Here is a 23,252-nt window from a genome sequence, read left to right on the forward strand (position 1 = left end):
TTTTTTTTTCCAATAATGATAGTAGTTCACTTTACAGTAAGGTTCATTAGTTAACTACATTAATTAACATGAACTAATAATGACCCTCATGTTCTACAGAATTTATTCATCTTGTTAATTTCAGCATTTACTAATACATTATTAAAATCAAATGTTGTATTTGTTAACCTTAATTAATGCACTGTGAACTAACAAACAACAAAGAACAGCTGTATTTTTAATTAACTAACATTAACAAAGATGAACAAATACAGTAACAAATGTATCATCTAGTCTTAAAAATCATGCATTTTATGGAAAATAATATATGATTCATGTTTGTGTAACTTTGTCTTAATCTCTTCCGGAGTTCACTAGGCTTTGGTTATTTTTTTCTGAATAGTATTTTATGCTGTTTACAAGTGTTTATTCCTCATAGTTTGCGTGCAGCTACTTTGCCCATGTATAGACATTGTGCTGCTTGAAACAGCAGTATATAATAATTTATTACAATGGACGCAATTTATTTCTGTTGTCACGCAGAGCTAAACATGCTGTGACTATCTTGCAGAGAAGGGATTCTATTTTATTGCTTATAAAGTTCATAAATGAAATTAATAAAGAAACGTTGTTTATATGGTATAAATTAACCCTTTAATGGTCACCCCCACTTTTTTTTTTAGACAAGAAAATGCACTATCCAAACTTAAATGGTAGTAATTCAAGAATACTTTGGAGTATAGACATAAGGCTGGTCTTGTTTTAAAGACGAAATTTGTCAGATTATTGTAGATGTGAAATAACTTATGTAAGTGAAACAGTTATAGAAGTTTAAGTATATGAAAATGTAAAAATATAATATTTTATATTTTATATAAAATATATATTTTACAAAATAAGTTTTACTCTAAAGCTTTAAAACCAATCTTTAATGATTTTTCAAGAGTAACCCCTGACCCGACGCATGACGCAATGACAAACACGGAGCACAGAGGACAGAGCAAAACAAAACAAATCACTGGTCACAAAACAGAAGTCTAAATTTTTTAAAGAGAAATATTAGAGGATTTTGATATAAGAGAAGAGTAGCTTGAGTTTGTTGCCCAGCCCTATTTGTATGAACCGCAAGAGGCGTCCTACATCCTACATCGCTTCAGAAGTTACTCTTGTGGCGCTTTGTGTTGATTGTGTCATAGGCCATCTGCCGGAAGCTAGTTATTTTAGTTTATAAAGTTTTAAATATGGATATTTTTCTTACAAAAATGCATCACCTGGCTTCAGAAAGCCTTTATTAACCCCCGGAGCCGTATGGATTACTTTTAGGATGGATGGATGGATGCACTTTTTTGGACTTTTGGAGCATTATAAACCAATATAAAGCTTGGAAGAGTGAGGATATATAATTCCAGTTGTTTTCTTCTGAAAGAAGATAGTCATATACACCTAGGATGGCTTAAGGGTGAGTTAATCATATAATTTTCATTTTTGGGTGAACTATCCCTTTAACAATCTGAACTGATTTTAAAACATGGAATCATACATTTGCTGAATTTGTAAATGGTTACAGAGAAAAACTGAGCATCATACATTAAAGTTTCACATCGTCTGTAACACAACAAACTTGCGCCTTGATACTAGGAGATGCACGAGAAATGAAAACAATATTTATTCTAAATTCAGCTCCAACTGGATTGAATCACAGTCTGAAGCTAAAATCTGAGTCTGTGCAAATCATACACTATTTTCGATTTTCCACGCTCAAGTGTATGATATTCAATTAATACTTGAACAAACTTTAGGTGCAACACAGACACACAAAGATGAACAGAAGCTCTGCTGTGTGGCAAAAGAATACATGGACTGTCAGTTCTATTTTATGACTGTGTGCTTAGCAGAAATTGTCCAAAAACAGAGCTATAAAGATAACAGATAAAGTACTGCATAAAAGAAAAAAATCTCATTATCTGTCCCCAAGCCAGCCTTGACCTGAAAACGTAAGAGAAAAATGAGAAGATGAGAGATGGAAAAGAGGGAACAGGCGAGAGAAGAGCGCATTATTATGCGTTATCGTTGCAGATTTTTATCAGGTGTTATTGTGTGCGCACGGTCAGCCTCCACTGCCTGTCTTGATAAATAACAGCTACATTAATGAGAGAAGAACAAACACAGCAGCGGACCATCACAGTCAGACAATGACAGTAGAGTCTGGACTGTGCTGACGGCACTGACGATGACTCAGAAAGGATGTGTTTCAACAAATGCTGTGCTGCACATTTACGCCTGGAGTGGCACATGGAGATCAAACGGCTGAACTCAAACCCTTCAAGCAAATCCGCTCTCCACATCACCCTGGATGACACAGCCTCATCTCTGCAACATGTACTCCTCCAGATCCTCCTATTTTCTGGGAATGTTAACTAGTCAGGTCTCAACGCTGAGGCAAAGATGGCAATCAGAAGGCTCCCAGGCCTTGGCTAATGCTGGAAACAAGCTCCAATCAAAGAGAAAGAGAGAGTGTGAAGTAAAGGGGGATCTGGGGTTGGGGGAATTGACCTTGAATTGGCCTTCTGCTAAAGCAATCAAGACTTTCTTCAATAAATCTGCATAAAGAAAAAATGCCATTAGCCTTTCCCCCTAAATGTGACACTGCTACAGTATTTTGAGAGAAAACAATGACTCCTTTAGCAGGAAACAGTGTTCTTTTATCACGGGACCGTATTAAAAGGTCCTCATAATTTTTGAGAAGGAGGGGGGCAGCAATCCACTCGTCATTTTTAAGAAAATCCCTCCCAAAAACCTTTGGGCCACCTTTCTCTTCTAATAAAGTAAGATGAAGTCACTCAAAGCTGTTTTCTTGAAGGTTCTTCTCTCCAGGCCAAGCTTCAAATGTTCCCCTCTGGTGTTGGTTCTAGTGTGCTGTTACCTCTGCCATCCCAACTCCTGGATGGAGGCTGTTATTCTCTTCCACACCACTTATTTTCCAACAACAGGCAGGAATGAGCTAGCTGAACTGTAGTCTCGACCTCAGATGGCATGCCGCCCATTAACAATGCATACTGCACGTATTGCTCTAATCTGATTGGCTTTACACAATTTCAAGAGTGCATTAGTCCACCTGGAAACAAACTCAAGATGTGGATGAACTAAAAACTGTATTTGCCAAAGGTAAACATGCTAATAGCACCAAACAACTGAAAGACACTGAAGAAACTTTTAGTTCACACTTATAGTTTGGCCCTCTTGATTCAGACCAAAAAAAGAAAATGATACATTTAGTCCTGGTTCGCTTAGAGTTCACATTGTCATTTTTAAGAACAAACCGAAAGATAGACCCCCCCCCCAAAAAAGCAACAAAACTTACCGAAAATCCAAAACAATGCTGTGTGCTGTTTTAAACGCGTGTGCTGTATGTGCGTACATATGATGGTATTTTTACCAGCTGAAAACAGCTGATAAAATGTGTAAAGGAGTTAAAACAGCATCGGGAATCCTGTTGCACAAAAACAAAGATCTGCTGCAATTTCTGACGCCTGCACTAAACTGTAATAGCTCTTATGACGATAAAGAAACTGTCCTTCTTAGGGTCGCATCTTGTGACATCATGTCCTGTTTTTGGTTCGTTTATATGTTTGGTCCATGCTGCATTCATATTTCAGTCGAACGGCACAAGAGTTCATTTGGAAGAGGACCAAGACCCACCTTCTCAGGGGTCTCTGTCTTCTTGTTTAATGTGCACCAGGGTTCAGATGGCAGCGTTCACACTTATTCAAATTAACCGAAAAAACGGTGCAATCGCATCTGTTTCAATCAAACTAAATCTTTCAAGTGTGAGCACACCCTTCCCCCAGTGTTTTCTGTACAGCAGATTGCTTCTGTGCAATTATTTGAGTTTTATCTATCATTCTTTTGTGTTATCAACTTCAGATAAAGCTGACACTGGATGACATGTAAAAAAACTTGCTTTATCGGTCAAACAGTCTCTACCTGTCTAACTGGATGGGTCTTTGTCAGCAAGCAAAAAAGCATAAAACCGTCCACCTTTGTCCCCCTTCCCACTGCAGAATGCAGATCTCTGAATGCAAACTCTTAATGGAGAGTTTTAAGAAGAGGATTTACGCTCCATCCTGACTGCTATGGTTGGGTGGCTACGCTACAAGATCTTATCTTTGAAATCTGCTTCATCTTTGTTAGACTAAACCCTTCACTATTCTCTATGCTCTCTTAACTCTAGTCTTATCCTTCCCTTGGCTCGTCCTGTTTCTTAGCAGACACACAAATATATCTCTAAAAATGGTCTCTTTGGATCGTGTTCAGCTCATGACGAGCTCTTTCCCCACTTCCTCCTCGTTAGAGCAGGGAGCCTCTGCGGCTTTTTAAGAGCTACTTAAACTGGGATCTCTTTCGCCCTTTCTGTGTTTGTCTTTCTGTTGCTTATCCTCTTACTGTACTTACAGAATCCGAGAGGCTTAATACACCATTTTATCTATCATTTCTCCCTCATTTTCACCCCCAATTTCTCCAACTCGACTAGCCCCAGTGCTGTTATGCATAGGGTTTGATTTAAGCCAATCAGAATGTAGAGGGCGTGGCTGTTTATAAAAAGCGACTGTATAGCGACCGCATCTGATTAGAACTGCCCTCCGCCTCATCTGCGGCCGGATCTGTGCACCCCATCAGTCAAGTGTAATTGAGTTTCAGGGGGGGAATGCGGACACACGAGTCGCACCCCTGCCCGCAACACTGAATGAGGCTGAAGGACTTCAGCGGAGGGGGGCACATATTGCGAAGTATGTGGTCAAGTCAGGGACGCAATCACGATCAAAACCCAGTTTGAAATAACTTCAGTGTTAACACCCACCACAAGTTGATGAAAGCCCCAGTTTTGATTTTTGCGCTGCTTAGATAATTTTCGTTTTTGTTTTTTTTCCCCTCCAATGACTCAGCCCAAACTGCCGCAGGGCCTTCAGGATGCATAGGGATAAATTACAACCACATTCCTCCACAGGCTCCGAAACTTTCCTAGCTGCTCCTAACGATCATGGCTAGACTGTTGTGAATCCTCGTTTGCTAACACACAGGAGACCGAGCTATGTGAAATTTCACCGCTGTAGGAGACAAAAAACAACAACGTCAATGTGCCAATCGTTTTTCTATGGCAACGGATCTTAATGGAACAGGCCCCACCCTAAACAAACCATCTCAATGGTTAGCATGGAAGCACTCAGCCTTTAAAAGAGCCCAATAGGGTATTAAATATTTGTGGAAAATAACCCACTTTCAAACACAAAGTTTCATTAAACCCTTCTCGATTCTTAACGGCTTTTGTTAATCTGATAGGCCCTGAATGAGCTGTAAGACTCGTAATATGGCTGCCTACTGGCGAGCAAAAAGTCAGATACATCAGGGTATCTTTTTCCAAGCCAAAGTTCATTTGAAACAGATGCCACGACTATGTATGGTGTGGGTTTTGTCGCATGTGAACACGCAAATAAAGCCATCAGAAAAGCAGCGCCACAGACTGACAGCTCCCCTCTTGGCAGGATGATTCATCAGCTGGCCGATAGAGTGACAAACCCCAAAAATATTTCGTGTTTAGACTGAAGCCCCGGTTTTCATTACTTTCAAAGGACTGCAGAACAAATAAACATATACAAACATATAAATGAAAAATCTGAACATAGCTACAACTGAAATGTTCGGTTCTATGGCACATCAGCTGGTGTAGTTTATGCTGTTGTGGCTCTGTCGCTGTAACCCAAGCCAGCAACGAGCTCGGGAACGCAAAAACCCGATTCGTCAGGGCGCGAAAATCACAATAAACCTGCTGAAGCATTTCGCTGTTTGCCTTGGCGGCTTCCAGCTGAGAAGGCTCAATCGCGCTTATGGTTTCATCATTTGGGGGTATTTATTTCATATATTATTCTTCCTCTCGCCCGAGTCGAATGTGTTGCGAGACGTACCCTCGTTCCAGCCCTGGAGTCTGAGGTGCTTTCATACATATTCGCTGGGTGGGAAAATAAAGGAGACGCTAGCTCTGGAACAGACAAACGCGGGGCACAGAGGGCTCATCTCACATTGCTTTGAAGACGGGGCTGCGCTTTCCCTCGCTCTGGATGTTTAGGGGTCGGTTGAGAAGTTTTGTTGGTTTAGTCGGTCAGCACCCCCTCAGGATTAGCACTCGTTGAAACGATGTATTACAAAAACAGTGTATGAGAGTGGGATTTAGAAAACGCAAGACAAAAGAAACCAAAGCAACAGGACGTGCTCAAGACTTCAGTTCAGATTAGAGTCTAAACAGCAGATAGAGTCTAAAAGCGCACAATTAGCCATCATTATGTTGTAGGTGGTTGTCAGGGCGTTGCTATGGGGCTGTTCAAGTATTCAGAGTGATTTTTAGTACCTTTCTATGTGATCTCTAGACACGACCCTTCAAATGTAAGTCTATGGGATTTTTTTGTGACTATCATTCTCCAGGTAAAAACTGTAATGGAAAAGCCACACAAATTGATGTCTCATACAAGTCCGTATTACAAACCGTGTGGGATTGGTTATAAATCAAAGATTAAGTATGAACAATACTACTAGTGATAAGCTGCCTTAGCAATCGACAGATCAAAAAAATCAATAAGTGGTCAGTCTATGACGCCTCTGTGTCTCACCTCCAGTCTCTGTAATGTGTTTGCTTTAAGGAGTGTTCATTCATACAACTGCCGTTCAGACATTTCAATTACGTTACACTGTCTGCACCCACACACCTCTGACTTATAGATGACTACTGCCATTACTGATACACAGCTTTACTTGAACAATGATGTGAGTAAACGAAAAAGAGACAGAGATTCTCGTAATATAAAGGCCCGCTTACAGCAGACATATGCGCCGGCTCCATGTGTTTTCATTAATCGTGGCTGTGCGGGTTGTGGGCTTGTTCCACTATGTTTACCCCCATTTCCTGCCCGTTTAAATTACACTGCATTTATGCAGCCCTGGATTCATGGCCCTGTCAGCCTGCAGCCCGCCCCACTGGGCACAGACGCACTTCAGTCGCCAGGGGGCTGATCCAGGACCTGTTTTTAACCAACAGTCCTTCCCGAAGAGCCCACCAGTGGCGGTCCATCAGAGGAGGTATGGGAGGCGGAGTCTCCTCAAATATGTATTCAAATGAATGTAGGAACTAAAGTGACATAAAATAAGAAAGGATGCACTGATATTTAAATTCTGGTCGATAACAATAAGTAATTATTTTCAATAAATGGCCTATATTAAAGTCATCATGTTTTTCTGCACTTCAGCTTCTCGTCAGATTTTCTGTCCAATCAAATGCTCTCTAGAATCTAAAGCATCCCGCCCCCAACATTATAAATAGACGCTGAAGCCGCATGGCTAAAATCGGTCACTTGTTCACACAATTACTATTTTCTACAAGGTGAATGGCACGTTTCACTATATAGGGGATAAGGAACGATTCAGACAGTGAAAATATGCTTTCCATTGGTTAAAGAGCGGACCATATCCACAGAGCAGATCATATACGTGAGTCGGCGTAGACCACAAAATGTATTGGATCCATTTTAATTCTGCACAGAATGCTATATTTTAAAGCGATATGAAGGAGATTATTAGGAGGAACGGTTAGAAATTAGGAGGAAACTCAGGCTTTACCAAGCTCAACAGCTTTGGCCGAACTGTGATATAAACAAAACGCTATTGGATATTTAAAAAAAAGAGCTGTCTGATATGTTCCACCCTGTCTTCCTGTTTCAGTGGAAATTACGTCAACACGTTGAATAATGCTGTGTGTTTCAAGGCACATCAGTGGGTTAATAAATTAAAAAAAAGTTAATAAATTAAACAAATTATTAAAAACTCAAAATTAAATGTAAATTCCCCAAGTGAATTTAGGTGTAACATTATTGTGTACAGTATGAAAAATTTCAAAATTTGCTAAAGATTGCATTTAACAGTGTTATTAAATTATTAGAGTATATAAAGATTAACTGAGCATTTTATAAAGTGAGTATTATACTGTATGTCCACAAATGTAATCAAACAATTAAATATCCAATACCGATAAATATAAATGGCACATCAATAAGTTAAAAAAAATATCTCTTATATTGGCTGATAACTGTTATGGTACCATAATGCACCATAATCAGTAAACTGACCACTCAGAATGGGACACAGTAATGTTTCCAAATGCGACCAAAAAAGGCAAAACAGAAGAAATTAAATGGTCTTTCCTCTGTATCAGAGGCAACCTTTCCAGCCAATTAGTTTTCTGTTTCACCTTCATATGCAACAGGTGAAGAAAGATTATCAAACTTAGCCAAAATACTGAGTGAGTCCAAATTATTGAAGGATCTCATAAAAAAGAATGATTAAATGACGGGCCATATAAAAATTTGCTATAATAAAAGAGCAGAGGATGGAACATTAGTCATAGTCTAGAAAGACAAAATGATTATCAGAACCTACCACAATCTATTACTGGTTTGATTTAAATATCAGCCTCCCTGGAAAACTCCCTCACGTACCGCCACTGGAGCCCACACAGAGATCTGATGCCAGCTCTGACAGGTGTGAGCCTGTGAATCATCACAAAATCTGCATGAATCCTCATTGAACTCTTGATCTATTTGAAGGGAAACGTCTGAAAACAGATGGCTAAAATAAACATCTATCGGAGTGCCAATCGGAAAGGAAACGAGAGGAGAAGTGAGCGAAAGACAGATGAAGGTGCGCAGAGAACAAGAGAGGAGGAAAAAGAATGGAGGACTCAAGGCCTAACAGATTATTTCTGTTCCAGCCCTGAGGTCATTAATAATCAATCTTCTCTAGTTCATGTTTTATTCAGAGTGACCCGTAAAATGCAAGACTCTCCCCTATTTATACAGCTGGATTTGTGCTGCCAGATCACAGCCAGATGACTTTGGCCAAGGGCGGTCGAGCACTCCGCTTCTCTCCTCCAAGACTGTAAACTTTACATACTGATCTAAGATCAGCAGTCTCTAAAGTAAACAGAAGACTTAAACGTTATGAGAGAGGAGGTGAAACTGGCCACAGAACATAACTGACAGTAACTTTCATCAAACAATGACTGCTCATCACAGACACAGCTGCAGTGCAGGAGTGGGGCGTCTCACAGCTGCGGACAGTGTCACAGATGATTGCATTTCTCAAGGAATTGTTCATAATTAGGTATTGAAACCAGCAAAAAAGTACCATTATACTACCACCACGGTGTGTAGCTTCATTTATGCTTATGATATCTGTACCACAGTTCCACCACAGTACATTTTGTAAGGGCATATTTATTACTCACGACCCAATAACCCTTCAGCTAAACTCTAAAGGCCCAATTAGATGTACAATGCACAATAATTTTGTTTTTGTTCCTGAAAACGCCAATTCTTCATCTAAATGGGGTGCGTTTTTGGTGAGTCTATTGTCTTTGTTGGCTCTGTGGGTTGTATGACTGAGTAGTTCTTTCAGCACCGGCTTAATCACCTTCCTGCATTCCAGCCATTTAAACAGAGATGCAGTAACATCCTGTGAACAGCTCAAACCAAATAAAACAACATTACGCCATAAACAGAGAAAAAAAAAAAACAGGCATGGAGGACGAGTAATAAAAGAAGCATTGACCACAACAAAGGACAAGCTGGCAGCAAGGCCTAATAGGGCGGTCTGGCGGAGTGCAAGTAATATACGCGTGTGAGTGTTCATTATGATCCTCCAGTGTGTTTGCATTGTCTGCATCCTGATTAGTCTATTCTGATGTCTAGCGGGCTTATGTATAACTTGGTTGTGCAATCTTCGATTTTCCTGACTGAGTAACTTCGCCAGTCGCCATTAAAAGTGAATGACACTAGAGTGTTTTTAAAGTGTTTTTGTCCACCCAAAACTGCAATGGACCCCATTGACTTTGATTGTATGGTGAAAAAAATAAAAAATAAATAAACATTCTTCTTGTGTTCCACAAAGGTTTGGAAACAACATTAGGGTGAGTAAATGAGGATTTTTTTTTTGAGTGAGCTATCCCTTTAAAAGAAAAGAAACAAAAAGGAAACTCTTTATATGCTATAAACTGCAAGAGAGACAAAGGAAATCAGGGTAGAAACCCCAAAGTCCTACATTAGCCAGCTCTGTGCCAGCTTAGAGTGCCAGGCCAGTAAAAAGGAAGCCCATAAAAACTGTTAATTAAAAGATCAATGTTTAGCTTCAAAGAAAGGGCAAGGGCTCAAACAGTGTGCGGCCCCTCGTAAATACTAAGGCACATTTTGAATGCAAGAAGCTTGTCATTAGTAGAGGACCGGGCATAGCGGACACCAACCTCAATCCTCTACGGGTTCGATGGCGACTGTGCCACAAAGGGCCAATTCAATTAGTTACTAATAACTTGGTTTATAAGAATGATGATTAGCAAAGAGTACCCTCCAAAATCGAGCCACTTAAGGGTCTATAGAGAGGCATACGTGCCATCAAAAGACACCACAAGTAAATTCATGTGGACGTTACTAACAATAATGGACTGAACAGAACACGCTAAATAAGCCAATAATGAGCCCAGACTTTTCTCGTCAATTTGAGCCTGTCATGGCCAAACGGGCCCGTTCTGGAATCTTCCGTGCTGAAGGGATCTAAATGGGCGAACTGTAGCGCGGAGAGAACGCAAATGTAATGTGCTACACTCCCAATGCAAAGAAAAGAAGAGAGGTCAAAGAAAACATCAATCAAACAGGCTTGTGAATGCCGGCATCTCTTCCAATCCACCATCTGCAAGTGATTCCACCATCAGAGAAAGACCAAAAGTGTCTTCAAGCGGATTGTGTCTTACATGTAGGACATGTAACTGAAGAATGAGCAGGATCCCGTACATGTGGATACCATATGAATGTGAAACGCTAAATATTTCTGAGCAGTTGGATTTGGAGAGGAAAAATCCTGATATATGTGTAAACGTTTGAGAGGTAAAGCCTAAACGGTGAAGCCTGAAATATTCATTATCTTTGCCTTAATGTGTCCGACATGAAATCGTCATGTTGGCCAAGCCAAAACAAGGCTGCCAAGTGTTGCAACCCTGGCACAAACATGAACGCTCTTGAACAATCCTACACGATTCCTTTGCGTCACCAAAGAGGACACATTTGTCTGAGAACCCATTTGAGTCAGAAACCTGGCGCAGAGGTCCAGGAGTTCTTATCACCCCCTCATGACAGCGGTGCTTTCTAAACACTGTCATTGATAGTTTGGACAACATAAACACAGGATCGTTGACCTTAGAGAAGGTCCAGGAGGAATAACAGCTTGGCGAGACAAGCGAAAACAGAGTTCAGCTAACAGAGGTTCTGTCTGCTGCTTTAGACACCACTTTTCAGGATAGCCAGCAGTAAAGGCCTTGAGACCGCTATTGAGGTGAACGGGAATGCTAACGGGTATCTTATCAAGGTATTACAGGGCCAAGGATGTCTAGCATTATTCTGGAAATTCTGGGCACTTTTAAGCACATTACGGGCAAGAAATCAATTCGAAATCCACAAAACAGACCTGTTGTTTACATAGCGCAGTAGCCTCGACTGACCAGTGGCAACACTCAGTTTGAAAAGGCCGTGTAACCTCTCAGTCCGTCCGTACAGTCTGATGAAAGCTGTCTCTCTCAAAGGAAAATAAATGTACAGACGCCTACTTCATATTAAACAAGTTGTGGGGGGAGTCCCTTGGAAAGTGCCAATTTTTGGAACAAAGTTTACTTGCAGCAAACTAAAAATCTTAAACATTATTTGTTCGCGGGCCAAAGGCTTGTCATCAGGCAGCCCACATAAAAAAATGCATTTCAATAATGTTGGAGCGAGCCAAAAACCTGCCAAGCAGATAGTTCCCCATGCAGTGAAACACATGAGCATTGTATGAGCCTTGGCACCATCACAGCAGATCACTCTCCTCTCCTCTTGAGGAATGGGGCCGATTTAAAGTGAGTATAATGTATATGTAGACTTCCAGACAATTTATTTTTCTGATGTTACAAAAAGCATCGGGATGGATGCAGAAATGGGACGCACCGACGCAGGGACTAAACCCAGTGTCCGTTTGCAGACAATTTACTGTTAAGGTAGGTATGGCAACGGGTTCAAAGTGAAGTAGAGAAAATGGATCCACGCATACATTTATTACAGAGAGGGGATCGTTCATCATGAAGAGACTAAATCCAGCCACTACCTCCTCAAACGCTTCTCTCTTTAGCCTTCCAAATGCTGACACTCCTTTTCTTTATCGCGCCATTCCAGTTGCTCTTCTTCTTCTTCTTCTTTTTTTTTTTTTACATCTTTCTCACCCCCCCTTTCATCCACTCTTGGCTCTCCCCCGTCTTTTAAGTGAGCCTTGGGTAGCTTTTTGGTTTTCTTTTGTTAAAGTAACAGTAAATGAAGCTAATAAAACACAATATATTGGACTATTTATTTTCTGTAGGAACACATTCCACTCTATAAAGAGGACTAATGGCATTTACACAGAGCCGGACTGATTCTCAAAGCCAATAGGAGATTTATAGACAGTGAACGTTAGCGTCAGCTAAGGGCCGTGTGGGCCAGGCCAGATGGCTCCAATAATCAATGGGTGACAAATCCAAGTACCCGAGAAACCTTACAGTACCTTGAGTGCACATACTCATATAAATACACAAACTTTATGTGCTACGCGGAGTCATGAAAAAAAAAGTTAAGATGTATAAAAGGTTACATCTTTATTTGTTATGGTAACACTATACAATAAGGTTCAATTTGGTACATTAGTCAATGAACTAACAATGAACAATAATAAAAAAGTATATAAATCTAGATTAAAGGCACAATATGTACATTTTTGCCACTAGAGGTCGCTTATTCAAAACAAAGGCGCAGCTTGATGATGCCTTGATTTCAGAGAATCATGGGATGTGTTGTGTTCACGTCTACAGCTGGTGGAAAAGAATCGGGATGGGACTCGGGCAGAAATCATGTTCATGGATGAGATTATTAACGTTACTGTAGTATGAAGCAGAGCAGGGACAAGTGCTGTGGGAGCAGAAACAAGGCTGTTGGAGTGTTTGCTATTGAGAGACAAGTATAATATTGATCTAGTAAGTTAGATCGATATTAATCACGGTAAAACATGGTACTCAAGGTAAATCAAGAAAACAAGATGTAAACAATAAGACTTACTATGTTAAGCTATATAACATGATTAGTCTGTCGATGAATGTATCCAAACAGTTGCTCACCTGTCTAATAAAACACAGCATCTTTGGTGTTTTCATGGTTTCTACATAATAAAACCGGAAACCGAAGGTAGCGCGGGTATGATGTCATTGATAGGCGACTATAGACTGTAAATAAAGATGGGACGATGCGACGCCGCTTCCTTACATGGTAATGAACTGAAGCCAAAATGGGCCGACGAATGGGCACTGACACGTTACGCAATACGTCCAAAAAAAAAAAAAAGTTTGGAACCTGGGCATGCGCAGAAGGAATCGGCAGTGGAGCCCGGAGGTGGAGTCGCGGTATCAAACTTCTGCCCAGACGACTGCGTCATCATTCATGTATTTTAAATAGACTATAAAAATTATACACAATTTAAAATTCTACCTATAAAATAACAGGCTATTCTGTTTCTAGAGCAATAATATTTTTGAAACAGCAAATTCAGTAGATAAACTCAATTCGCTTGTTAAGTCATGACGTAAAGAACGCCGTTTCCGGGTCCAAGCCTCGACTCGTTTCACTTGAGAATGCCATCGACGGCCGTTTATGAGCGCTATTTATTCATATTAAACATCAATCATTTAAAAAAGTTAAACATTTTAAATACTTACAGTCTACACAACAGTATCCGTGCTCACAGTGTCACAGATATTAATATTTTTTTATAAAAGATGAATCATTGTCTGGCCATCTGGAATTTTGGTATGGAGATAAAGGTTATAATTATATATTTTTTTTGCAGTATTACACCACATCGTGTATGTATATTAGCACCATTTGTTGTTTTCTTGTGGTATGAGATAGAGCGTTAGGACCCGGAAGCGCTGCCGCGTGACGTCAGACTTAACAACCGGATATAATATGCCACTAGAAACAACTCTAAATCGTCAGAAACGGTCCTGCCATTTTAAATCAAGTTCAACTAACGTTACAGGAGATCGATTGCTGTAATTAGAGTAGGCTATCATTAGTTTTGTCCTGCTATAATTTTATACCCATAAAAATAATAAGTAACTGCCAGATAACGATCACCTGCTTTTTCCCGACATGGTTAACATTAGGTGTGTTATCTTAACTAATAACATTTATTAATTGGCTTATGAAGCCCACATTTAATGTTACAGAAAAAAGTTCAGTGATCTGTCAGATCCTGTAGACCGGTTAGGACAGTTTACTGCTGAACAAATCATTTTGTTGGTGTTAAATAACAAAGAAATCGAAAATTAATAGTTAGTTATACATCTTCAATCTCCCCTCGAAGTTCCGACAGTCCTCAGACAAGCTGTCAATCAACTGTGAATCACGACGACACAGCACGTTTTTATAGCATCAAATTGCTAGCTAAAATCTAAATTATCACAAAAACAAACAACTGAATATATATCAGCGTGATAACAACTACCTTAAGTTACCAAAACCATCTTTCAGAAAGTTTTATTTGAAGCAGAATTTATGTTTTCACTGAAGTCTCATTCGACTGCATTGAGAGGGCGGGGTTTATGACCTGTACTGCATCCAGCCACCAGGGGGCGATCAAAGAGCCCGCAGATTCACTTTTCAGGACGTATGAGACACACCCGTAGGCGACGCATGGTTAAAATGTCCTGGTTAAAACTGCTTATTTCTCTGGATTTAAACATTATTGGAAACATTTGGGTTAATGTAAGTACACGAGTCAACAAAACATAACACTGTTCTAGTGGTTTTTGGATATTTGAATCCAAAAATCTTACATATTGTGCCTTTAACTCATGTTAATGCATTAAACTTTATTGCAAAGTGTAAACCTTTTCATAATGAGAAAAACACATCTGTGAATAGAGAAACACTAGATTGGTCACCATAATTAATAGATACATACAATAAAAAGTGATATAAATTTAAAAGAAAAGAGTATACCCATGTTGATGTCACCCAGTCTTACCTGTTCAGGGCTCATCTTCTGAAGCTCCTCCTCCCAGGCGTCCTGTTGGCTGCGGTGGTATGCGGAAGGCGGGGCCAGGTCCTGCAGGATGTGGGGGTCTCTCTCGTGGCAGAGGGCCGTGAGGTGGCCGATGTACAGTTTCAGCTTACTGCGGTTCTGATTGAGGTCTATGAGTGGGGGGATAATCTGTCCAAAAACAGGAATGAGGAAATGGGTTAGAGATAAAGAGCCATTTCGATCTCAGTTTTCCTCTAGCGTTCAAGAATTAGATATTTGGATACGAGCCAGTGAGATAAAAAGGCGGGTATGCAGACGCATGCTAAAATGACACGCAAACAACACATTTAGCAAGCCAGAACACAGAGTTCAGATTTTTGCTTTGTCACATATGATTGTATTCAAAAGGAAAGATGGGGAAATAAAAAGAGCAATATTCAGTGAAAGGTTGCGGATGATTATGGATGACAGACCACAGCTGAAACACATGAATCACAGTGAGAACAGTGGTATAATAAAAATGTGTCAGGAGAAACATTCCCATTCCAGGAACACAGACAAACAATCTCAGTTACCTGGACTGCTGCCGACAGATGCCCGCTCTTTACAAAACATCTCTATACACACAGCAGACACTCACACGGCTTTTCCATATCCATCAAAATAATATATACACTTGAGTGGGAGCAAATCCAAAAACCATACGTCTCTGTGCTGTGTGTGTATCTCACTGGCTTCAACAAAGAATTCTAGTGCAATGCATGATTGATCCATCACATTTGTTTTCACATCAGTCTAAAAATGTGATAAATAGCAACATGCGGTTTGTGTGTGAGTGCGAGTGAGTGTCAATAGCCGTATGCTTTCTTCTGCATGCCATTGCCTAAACTGGAATCGAAAGGCTATAGGTTCAAACTTGGCGAAGGTATGATCCATGAACTATCACTGCTGTGCTTTGAGTAAGATGTGTAATGTAATGTAATGTAATGTAATAAATATAATATAAAACGACTTAATAATGACATCCAGTGTAATATAATATATTATATAAATTAAATGCTATACTATATAAATTAAAATCAGTTGATGTATTAATGAACAACTTACATAATGTAGTTAAAAAAAATATTAACCTAGATTAATAAATATACTGTTCATTTTTAGCTAATGCATTGAACATTACTGTAAAATTGAAAAACAACTATTCACTAGACTTGTTCACCATAATTAATGGGTATTAGGGCTGACCGATATATCGCATGCGATTGTCACGTGAATTTCGTCAGTAAAGCCGGTTCCCTGATTACCGCTAAATCGCCATCACCTGCTTTCAAATGGAGCGGCATTTAATAGACAGAGCCGTAGATCACTGACAAACCACGCAAAATCGCGTTCATTATCGAAGGCGATTCATCTGCGATATGAACGTGATATTGCGTGGCTTGTCAGTGATCTATGGCTCTGTCTTTAAATGCCGCTCCATTTGAAAGCAGGTGATGGTGATTTCGTGGCAATCAGGGAACCGGCTTTACTGACGACATGCGCATGACAATCACATTTGACATATCGGTCAGCCCTAATGGGTATATACAATAAAAAGTGATGTAATTTAAAAAAAAATATTGAGTATTTCAATATTGAGTATTCCATATTTAAATTATTAAAAATAATAAAGACAATTTAAAGAAAGATATTAAATTCATAAATAATGATAACATAATATAAGTAATGATACTAAAAATCACTAAAAAACTACAAATCAATACTGTAAGCAGAAAACAGACTCAGACCCGTATCACATATATTCTTAACTGTCATCTACACCAAATTAAAGAAAAGGACACATGAAAGGACAGGTCTCAATTCAAGGCTGGCCATTCTGGTCACATTCTCTTATATGAATCAAGATGTTACATAAACTGGTTTTGGGCTGCAATGGTGGACTCATAAATTCAGGGACGGGAGAGGTGAGCAATGTTTTTGAAATACTACAGTACAACACAAGGCAGCAGAAGATCTATTGAAATGTTCCCATATAAATACCTTCTCAAAGAGGACCGAGAACATAGTAGGGCTTAGGGAGCTCTGTGAACACTCCTCATCGCTCAATAGCAGAAAGCAAATACAGTTACCTGATTGTAAAGAAGTGGAGAGAGGAAACAGAGGCTAAAAAGAAAAAGTGAGTGATGAGAGAGATGTAAGAAAAGACAGGGACAGAGTCTGCTTTGGTCTGAAGCTGCCTAAACTCGCAGGAACATTTGTGTCCCCACACGTTATTAATTCTTATTAACCCCATCTGTATCTTTCCAGGGCAGAATGTTATTGTGTTTTCGTTGGCTTGCCGGGGGCAATGAAGGCTCTCTTGGGTGGACTGTGAAAGACTGAAAGAAGAGATCGAGGAAGGTGGAGGAAGACCATGAAACCAAGGTTGAGAGAGAAAGAGAGGACGAGAGAGTCAAGGAATGGAGGAATGCCTAAAATGGGCCGACGGTTCTCCCCGATTCTGGAAACAATTAGACGGCGCAAACTGGGTCTCTACATAGAACCGGAGCAGCAGACGCACGGAGACCTACATCATGCTCTTGTTAGTCTACGGTCTAGCGTGGCCCCGTCTCCAAAACCTACTAAAGCACATTTGGGTGCCAAAATCCAAACCCCTGCCTCATGGTGAATGAATAATAAGGCAGGAATTCATCTGTTGAATTCATCTGTTGAATCAGCTGTGACAAAAAAAGTCTACATTTATCTACGTGATGCACGGCAGACCAATAGCGGAGTCTTTTGTATCAGAGCCGGATCTGAAACAGCTGTAAGGGGCGATACCTCCTTCCGCATCTCCGTCAGGTCTTGTATCCCAGCCAAGCGCCGCTGCCGGAGGATATATGGGGCCTCCGGATTGACTGGCAGCCACAGAAAGAGGGACGAGGCCTTAAAAAGGCGGTTTGATAGAAGCCCTCCAAACCACTGTGACAGAAAGGCCGGGTGGATATGCTCGGAAAAACAGCTGAGTTAAAATAAACCCGGCCATAGCGATGGTGCCACACACACCATTACACAGAGACTTGCTACGTACATGGTTGACTGAAAGCATGCTGTGCGCTAATAAGCTTTAAAAATGCCCAACCAATGATGGGATTTGACATTTATTCCCCTCTCTTCCTTCCCATCTGCTAAGAGAAAGGATGAATGGACTCCAGTTCTGAGCCTTAGACAAATGCCCAAACATGGCGCTATCCGTCACCCTCTGGTTTTAATGACTAAGTCAACACCTCTCTGGTGACAGAATGCTGATGAACAGTCCCTGAAAACCTCACCCGAGTGTCCCGCTTCATCATCTGTGATCATGTTAGTAGTATAGTCAAGAAATGTGTATGGTAGGTTTGTGGATGGTCACAGTTAGCCCAATGCTAGATAGCATAGCACCATCATCCATCGTCTTGTTGTAGCTGGTGATGTTTTCTGTCAACTGGGTGTTGTCATAACTGTTTGGCTTGTGTCGTGTTGCTTTTTCATTTTTTTTTAAGAAGTCCTGTGGTAGACTGAGATCATAAATAATGCAACAATAACAGAAACAAATATCATGCCCAGGTGACAGATTTACAACAGGGGAATTTTCCACTCAAAGCGCCATTTGTCTCGTCTTGCTTTGGACACACACGATGGATGGAAGTGGGTCCCTGTTTACCCATCATGCCTTGCATGACATCTTGGAAAAATGGTCTTTTTAACTCCCTCGAGTCGGAGGTATCGCCGACGATACCACCTTGTTTTTTTTCTTACCAGTGTGAAAGAGACTCAAAATACTCCGTCAATGTTGCACATACAATTAAGAGTTATACAGCATTTTAATCTGTGGAATATCTTCTTTTATTTGTGTACACGCAGAGTAAAAACAAAATGTTGTGCTTTTTGTAAAATAAAGAAATCTAACATGATGCGTGATCTGTCGTCTCCCTCTGAACGAAGTCCAATCTGATAGTTCACAGAAAATGAACTGTAACTTAGTGAATACTAATCACAAAAACATTTGACTCATGTCTAAGGAAATGTTGAAATGTCAGGTTTTAAATCGTGTAAGTCACTTGACAAAAAGTGTCTTACAAAGTGTAAATCAATATATAGTTTTATATGAACGAGTAGGCAGGATAATTTTTACATAATTTTGAAGTAAAAACTCTAGTCTACAACCTCCAATACCCAGAAATGTTGTGAACACAGATTTAATATATATTTTTTGGCCTTATTTCAGTGACTTAAGTTTTTTTGTTTTTTCAATAACCATGCATAAACGTTATTCCTTCAAAAAAACAAACATGTACATACATGTTCCTCACATATTATTGTAGCCTAGTTTATGCTGAATACAGTGTAAAGACACTTTTGTCATTAATATGTTTATAAACAACTGAAAAAATCACAAATGTCAGGGCATGTCAAAACTTCTAAGGGCCCCAAAAATCCTCAGACCCCAGAGGATTAACAGCTCTTCAATATCACATATGTTGATTAATTAATCAAATGGATTTTAATCACATATATTAATATTTCCTGGAAAGCCCCCAATTAGGATCATTCAGAGCCATTACATTATTGTGGAGGATGAAATCACTGTGAAAAGTGGCTTTAGAAGTTGATGTAGAGAAATTGTTTGCTATATTTCCATATTATTAAACATAAGCCAAATCTGTAATCAACTCTCTGAATATATACTGTATATACGGTTATATATACACTGTAGTTGATTTTGCTCATCCCCAGGTTCCTAATAAGAACACTGCTCAGTGTGTCCTCGTACAAAAATCTCAAGTCAGGACTCCTGAGACCCTCCGCTAACCCTCTAAGGACAAAAATACCAATAGATTGGGGGTTGACCACGAAGACCCTTGTTCTCTTGCTGTTTGCAAAACGGATCACCTCAGCTACAAACATCACCATCTTGAACCTCACACTCCAGCTCCTACATAAAGACTTTGCAAAAGGTTCACTGAGGAATCTGTCCATCTGCTCTCTTTCATTATGTCTCCTCTAAAAGAAGCTGTCTTCACCAGATGCTGCTGTGTGTTGCATTTCTTATCCTACCTGGCACTCTCATAGCTCGAGAACCCCTCCTCAAAAAGACCAGGGGGGAAGAGAAGTCAGACCCCTCAATAATGACCGCCCTCCTTCACATTCTCCCTCTCTCATTTATCACCTATCAGCTCATCGGGCGCCATTTGATACCCACACTGAGAGGCAGGAAACTGGATCAATGCTGTCAGTCAGGCGGTCCATCAGAGACGAGCCACTGGCTCCTTCCTCAAAGACTCCGGAGGCCCGTCAGTACAGGAAGCCCCTGACGCGGCCTGGAAGCCCAGCTCGGAACAGCTAGCTCCGGGTGGGGGAGGATCTGCGGATCACGGGCCTCTCTCACAGTAGCCGGGCGCTGGCGCACATCCTTTCCCGTGGCTGAGAGTTTTATTGGGCTATCCTCTTTCAGTCTCACTGCGCTACGCGTCCATGAGTGTTAAGGGGATAAAGATAAGGAGGGACTGCAAAGCTTCAAACCTGCGAGACACTGACAAGGCCGGTGGGCCTGCCGTCGTAAAGTGCTTTTCAAGAAAGAGACAAATCACCTCCACAGCATGCAAAAAAATACTGACATGAGAGAATAATGACTGTCAAATGAAGGGTAAGGGGGCGAAGACACGCACGCATACCTACCCAAAGAACACAGACAGAAACATATGTAATCCGAGCGTGGAGAGCAGATCTGGATGGCAGATTAAGAGCAGGTGAGTTGGTCTGTCTTTCCATACTGTCATTTCATAAGCGACTGAACGCACTAGCTCCATCCACAACTCTCAATATATCCCGGTAGACCCCTGTGTATGCGCACACACACACAAACACACACACACACACACACACACACACACACACACACACACACACACACACACACATGTGCCACAGTTTTATAATTCAGTCTTTTGCTCAAGCCTTACAGAATAATCCTTTGGTTGGCCTCCATCAGACACACACAAACACACACACACATACATATATATATATACATATATATATATATACACACACACACACACAAACTTCTAAGTCCACCTCAAGACATAGTAAACATCCTTTTCTGTCAGTTTTACAATGTTTTACAATATATGTATTTGTTCTGTCAATAGATTATTAGTATTTAATGCACTAGTAATACTAGTTTACAAGTAAAATATTAAGTAAAAACAATTAAATTAGATTAAAAATTACGTAACACACACACACACACACACACACACACACACACACACACACACACACACACACACACACACACACACACACACACACACACACACACACACACACACACACACACACACACACACACACAAGCATACATTTATATATATCTTAGGTTGAAGTTGATTACCAAAAATGTCCTACAATGACTTTTTCCTCTCTTGCATGGTACAAAATTACAACAGCACTCATGTTTTAAGAGATGCAAGATTTATGCATGTCAGGGCTCTGTTGCTGTAGCTTTTTATGAACTTAGTGCCTCGTCACCTATTTACGCAGGTTTTTATATAAATGCCATTAGATTTATACCGGTGGGGGGGTTTATGACTGTTGAATTACATGCCAAAGCTCTCACTCAGTCAATGCCTAATAGAATAAGCAGGTCTTTAATAGCACAGGGTGGGGGAAAGGAGGACAAAAAGCCAGGGCAGGTTACTGTTGACTCTGGAGAAAGACGGAGGGAATTTTTACACCAAGTAACTCCCAGTGTCACCGTCATAGCGCCATTTAAACAGACCATGAAGGCTGCAGTCTAGGGACAGCATTCCATTCATTGTGTGTTTGTGTGTGTGTGTGTATGTATATCCAAAGCCATAATGAGCAAAAAACTTGAAACTGCCAAGAAGAAATTAGCCTCTGGAAAAGGGAAGTAAAGCTGTCGTGTGGGTTGTAGTTTCACTCCAGGAGGTGGGAGGAGTGGCCATGGGGGTCGTCACCCTGAAGGTGAGGGGTGTTGGGGTGAAAGAAGGTCCTGACCTCTTCAAACTGAGGTTGAGGTGCATCATTAACTGGGTGTGTAGAAGAGAAAGCAGAGGAAGGGGTGAACATGTAGAAAAGCTCCAGAACATCTACCCCACTGTGAGGGCAAGCCAGACGAGTTAATGACTTAAAGCCAGATCTGAACATAACAAGAGGGAGCTCAGAAAATCATGAACGGAAGATTTAAATCATCACTATAAACGTGTCACTTTTAAGTTTAACCTTACGATGCAAGGAAGACCTTTGACTTGAGTCTGTTTCTTTAATGGCATCCTTCATCTGAGGTCTTAAAAAGCTCTCTGTTATTTGTGCTATTTTTGTTGTTTGACCAACTTCTCTGTGCTTTGCCTGGATAGCCAAGCAACTGCCATTATGACAAACGGGAACGCTAACAGATAACTTTCTCCAGGTATAAAATTGACTTGGAGCAGTTTTGTTGAATGGAGATCACCATGGCTTCATGTTCACAAACAGCCCAGTTTTGTTGAAGGTAGATCACCATGGCCTCATGTTCAAAAACAGTCCTAACTTTTAAGATAGCTCACTCGTCTTACTGTCAGTGCTCCACAAGAGACCAAAAAGAGTTTTGTGAACAGCTGTGGATGGAGAGATCTAAGGAGAACCACATCCTGAGGTCAAAGGGTTTCCCCCGTGTAGCACTCAACACCAGAAGACTTACGCCGCTATGCATGTAAAGGCAGAGGGCAGAGGAAATCGAGAGTCTGAGAATGGAGTTCTTGGTGGGTTCAAGGGTGCAGAGTTGGTAGAGATGGCTCTAACAGACTGAAATGTATGAAATACACAATCCTCTGCTATCACTCCAGGTCCTCAGAGACCGGAATGATTTAAGTGTGGAGGAAGTGTGTCAACAGCTCAGTGGTTCAAAGAGAAAATGACACACTTTCACATAGGCCCAGGCGGTACAAACAGAGCCTTATTTTCGACTTTAAATATAAAACACTAAAAAATAAAAAGAGAAAATCTGTGTGATGCATCAAAACCGTCTCTGCACTTTTTTTGTGTGATTCACATGTGTACTTTGTGTCCTAGTTTGGTAAGATATC

General features: G+C 40.5%; 1 protein-coding gene across 6 annotated transcripts in view; it reads right to left on the reverse strand.

Moving 5' to 3' along the window:
- Window positions 1-23,252, reverse strand: part of erc1b (ELKS/RAB6-interacting/CAST family member 1b) — a 231,700-nt gene that overhangs the window by 8,579 nt on the left and 199,869 nt on the right. For all 6 annotated transcript variants that reach the window (XM_067391597.1, XM_067391596.1, XM_067391595.1 and 3 more), the window contains one exon: window positions 15,145-15,330. In XM_067391597.1, coding sequence (XP_067247698.1) covers window positions 15,145-15,330 — 186 coding nt within the window. The remainder of the gene's footprint in view (window positions 1-15,144; window positions 15,331-23,252) is intronic.

This window comes from Chanodichthys erythropterus, chromosome 8, assembly GCF_024489055.1.
Source record: "Chanodichthys erythropterus isolate Z2021 chromosome 8, ASM2448905v1, whole genome shotgun sequence".
NCBI classification, from domain to species: Eukaryota; Metazoa; Chordata; class Actinopteri; order Cypriniformes; family Xenocyprididae; genus Chanodichthys; species Chanodichthys erythropterus.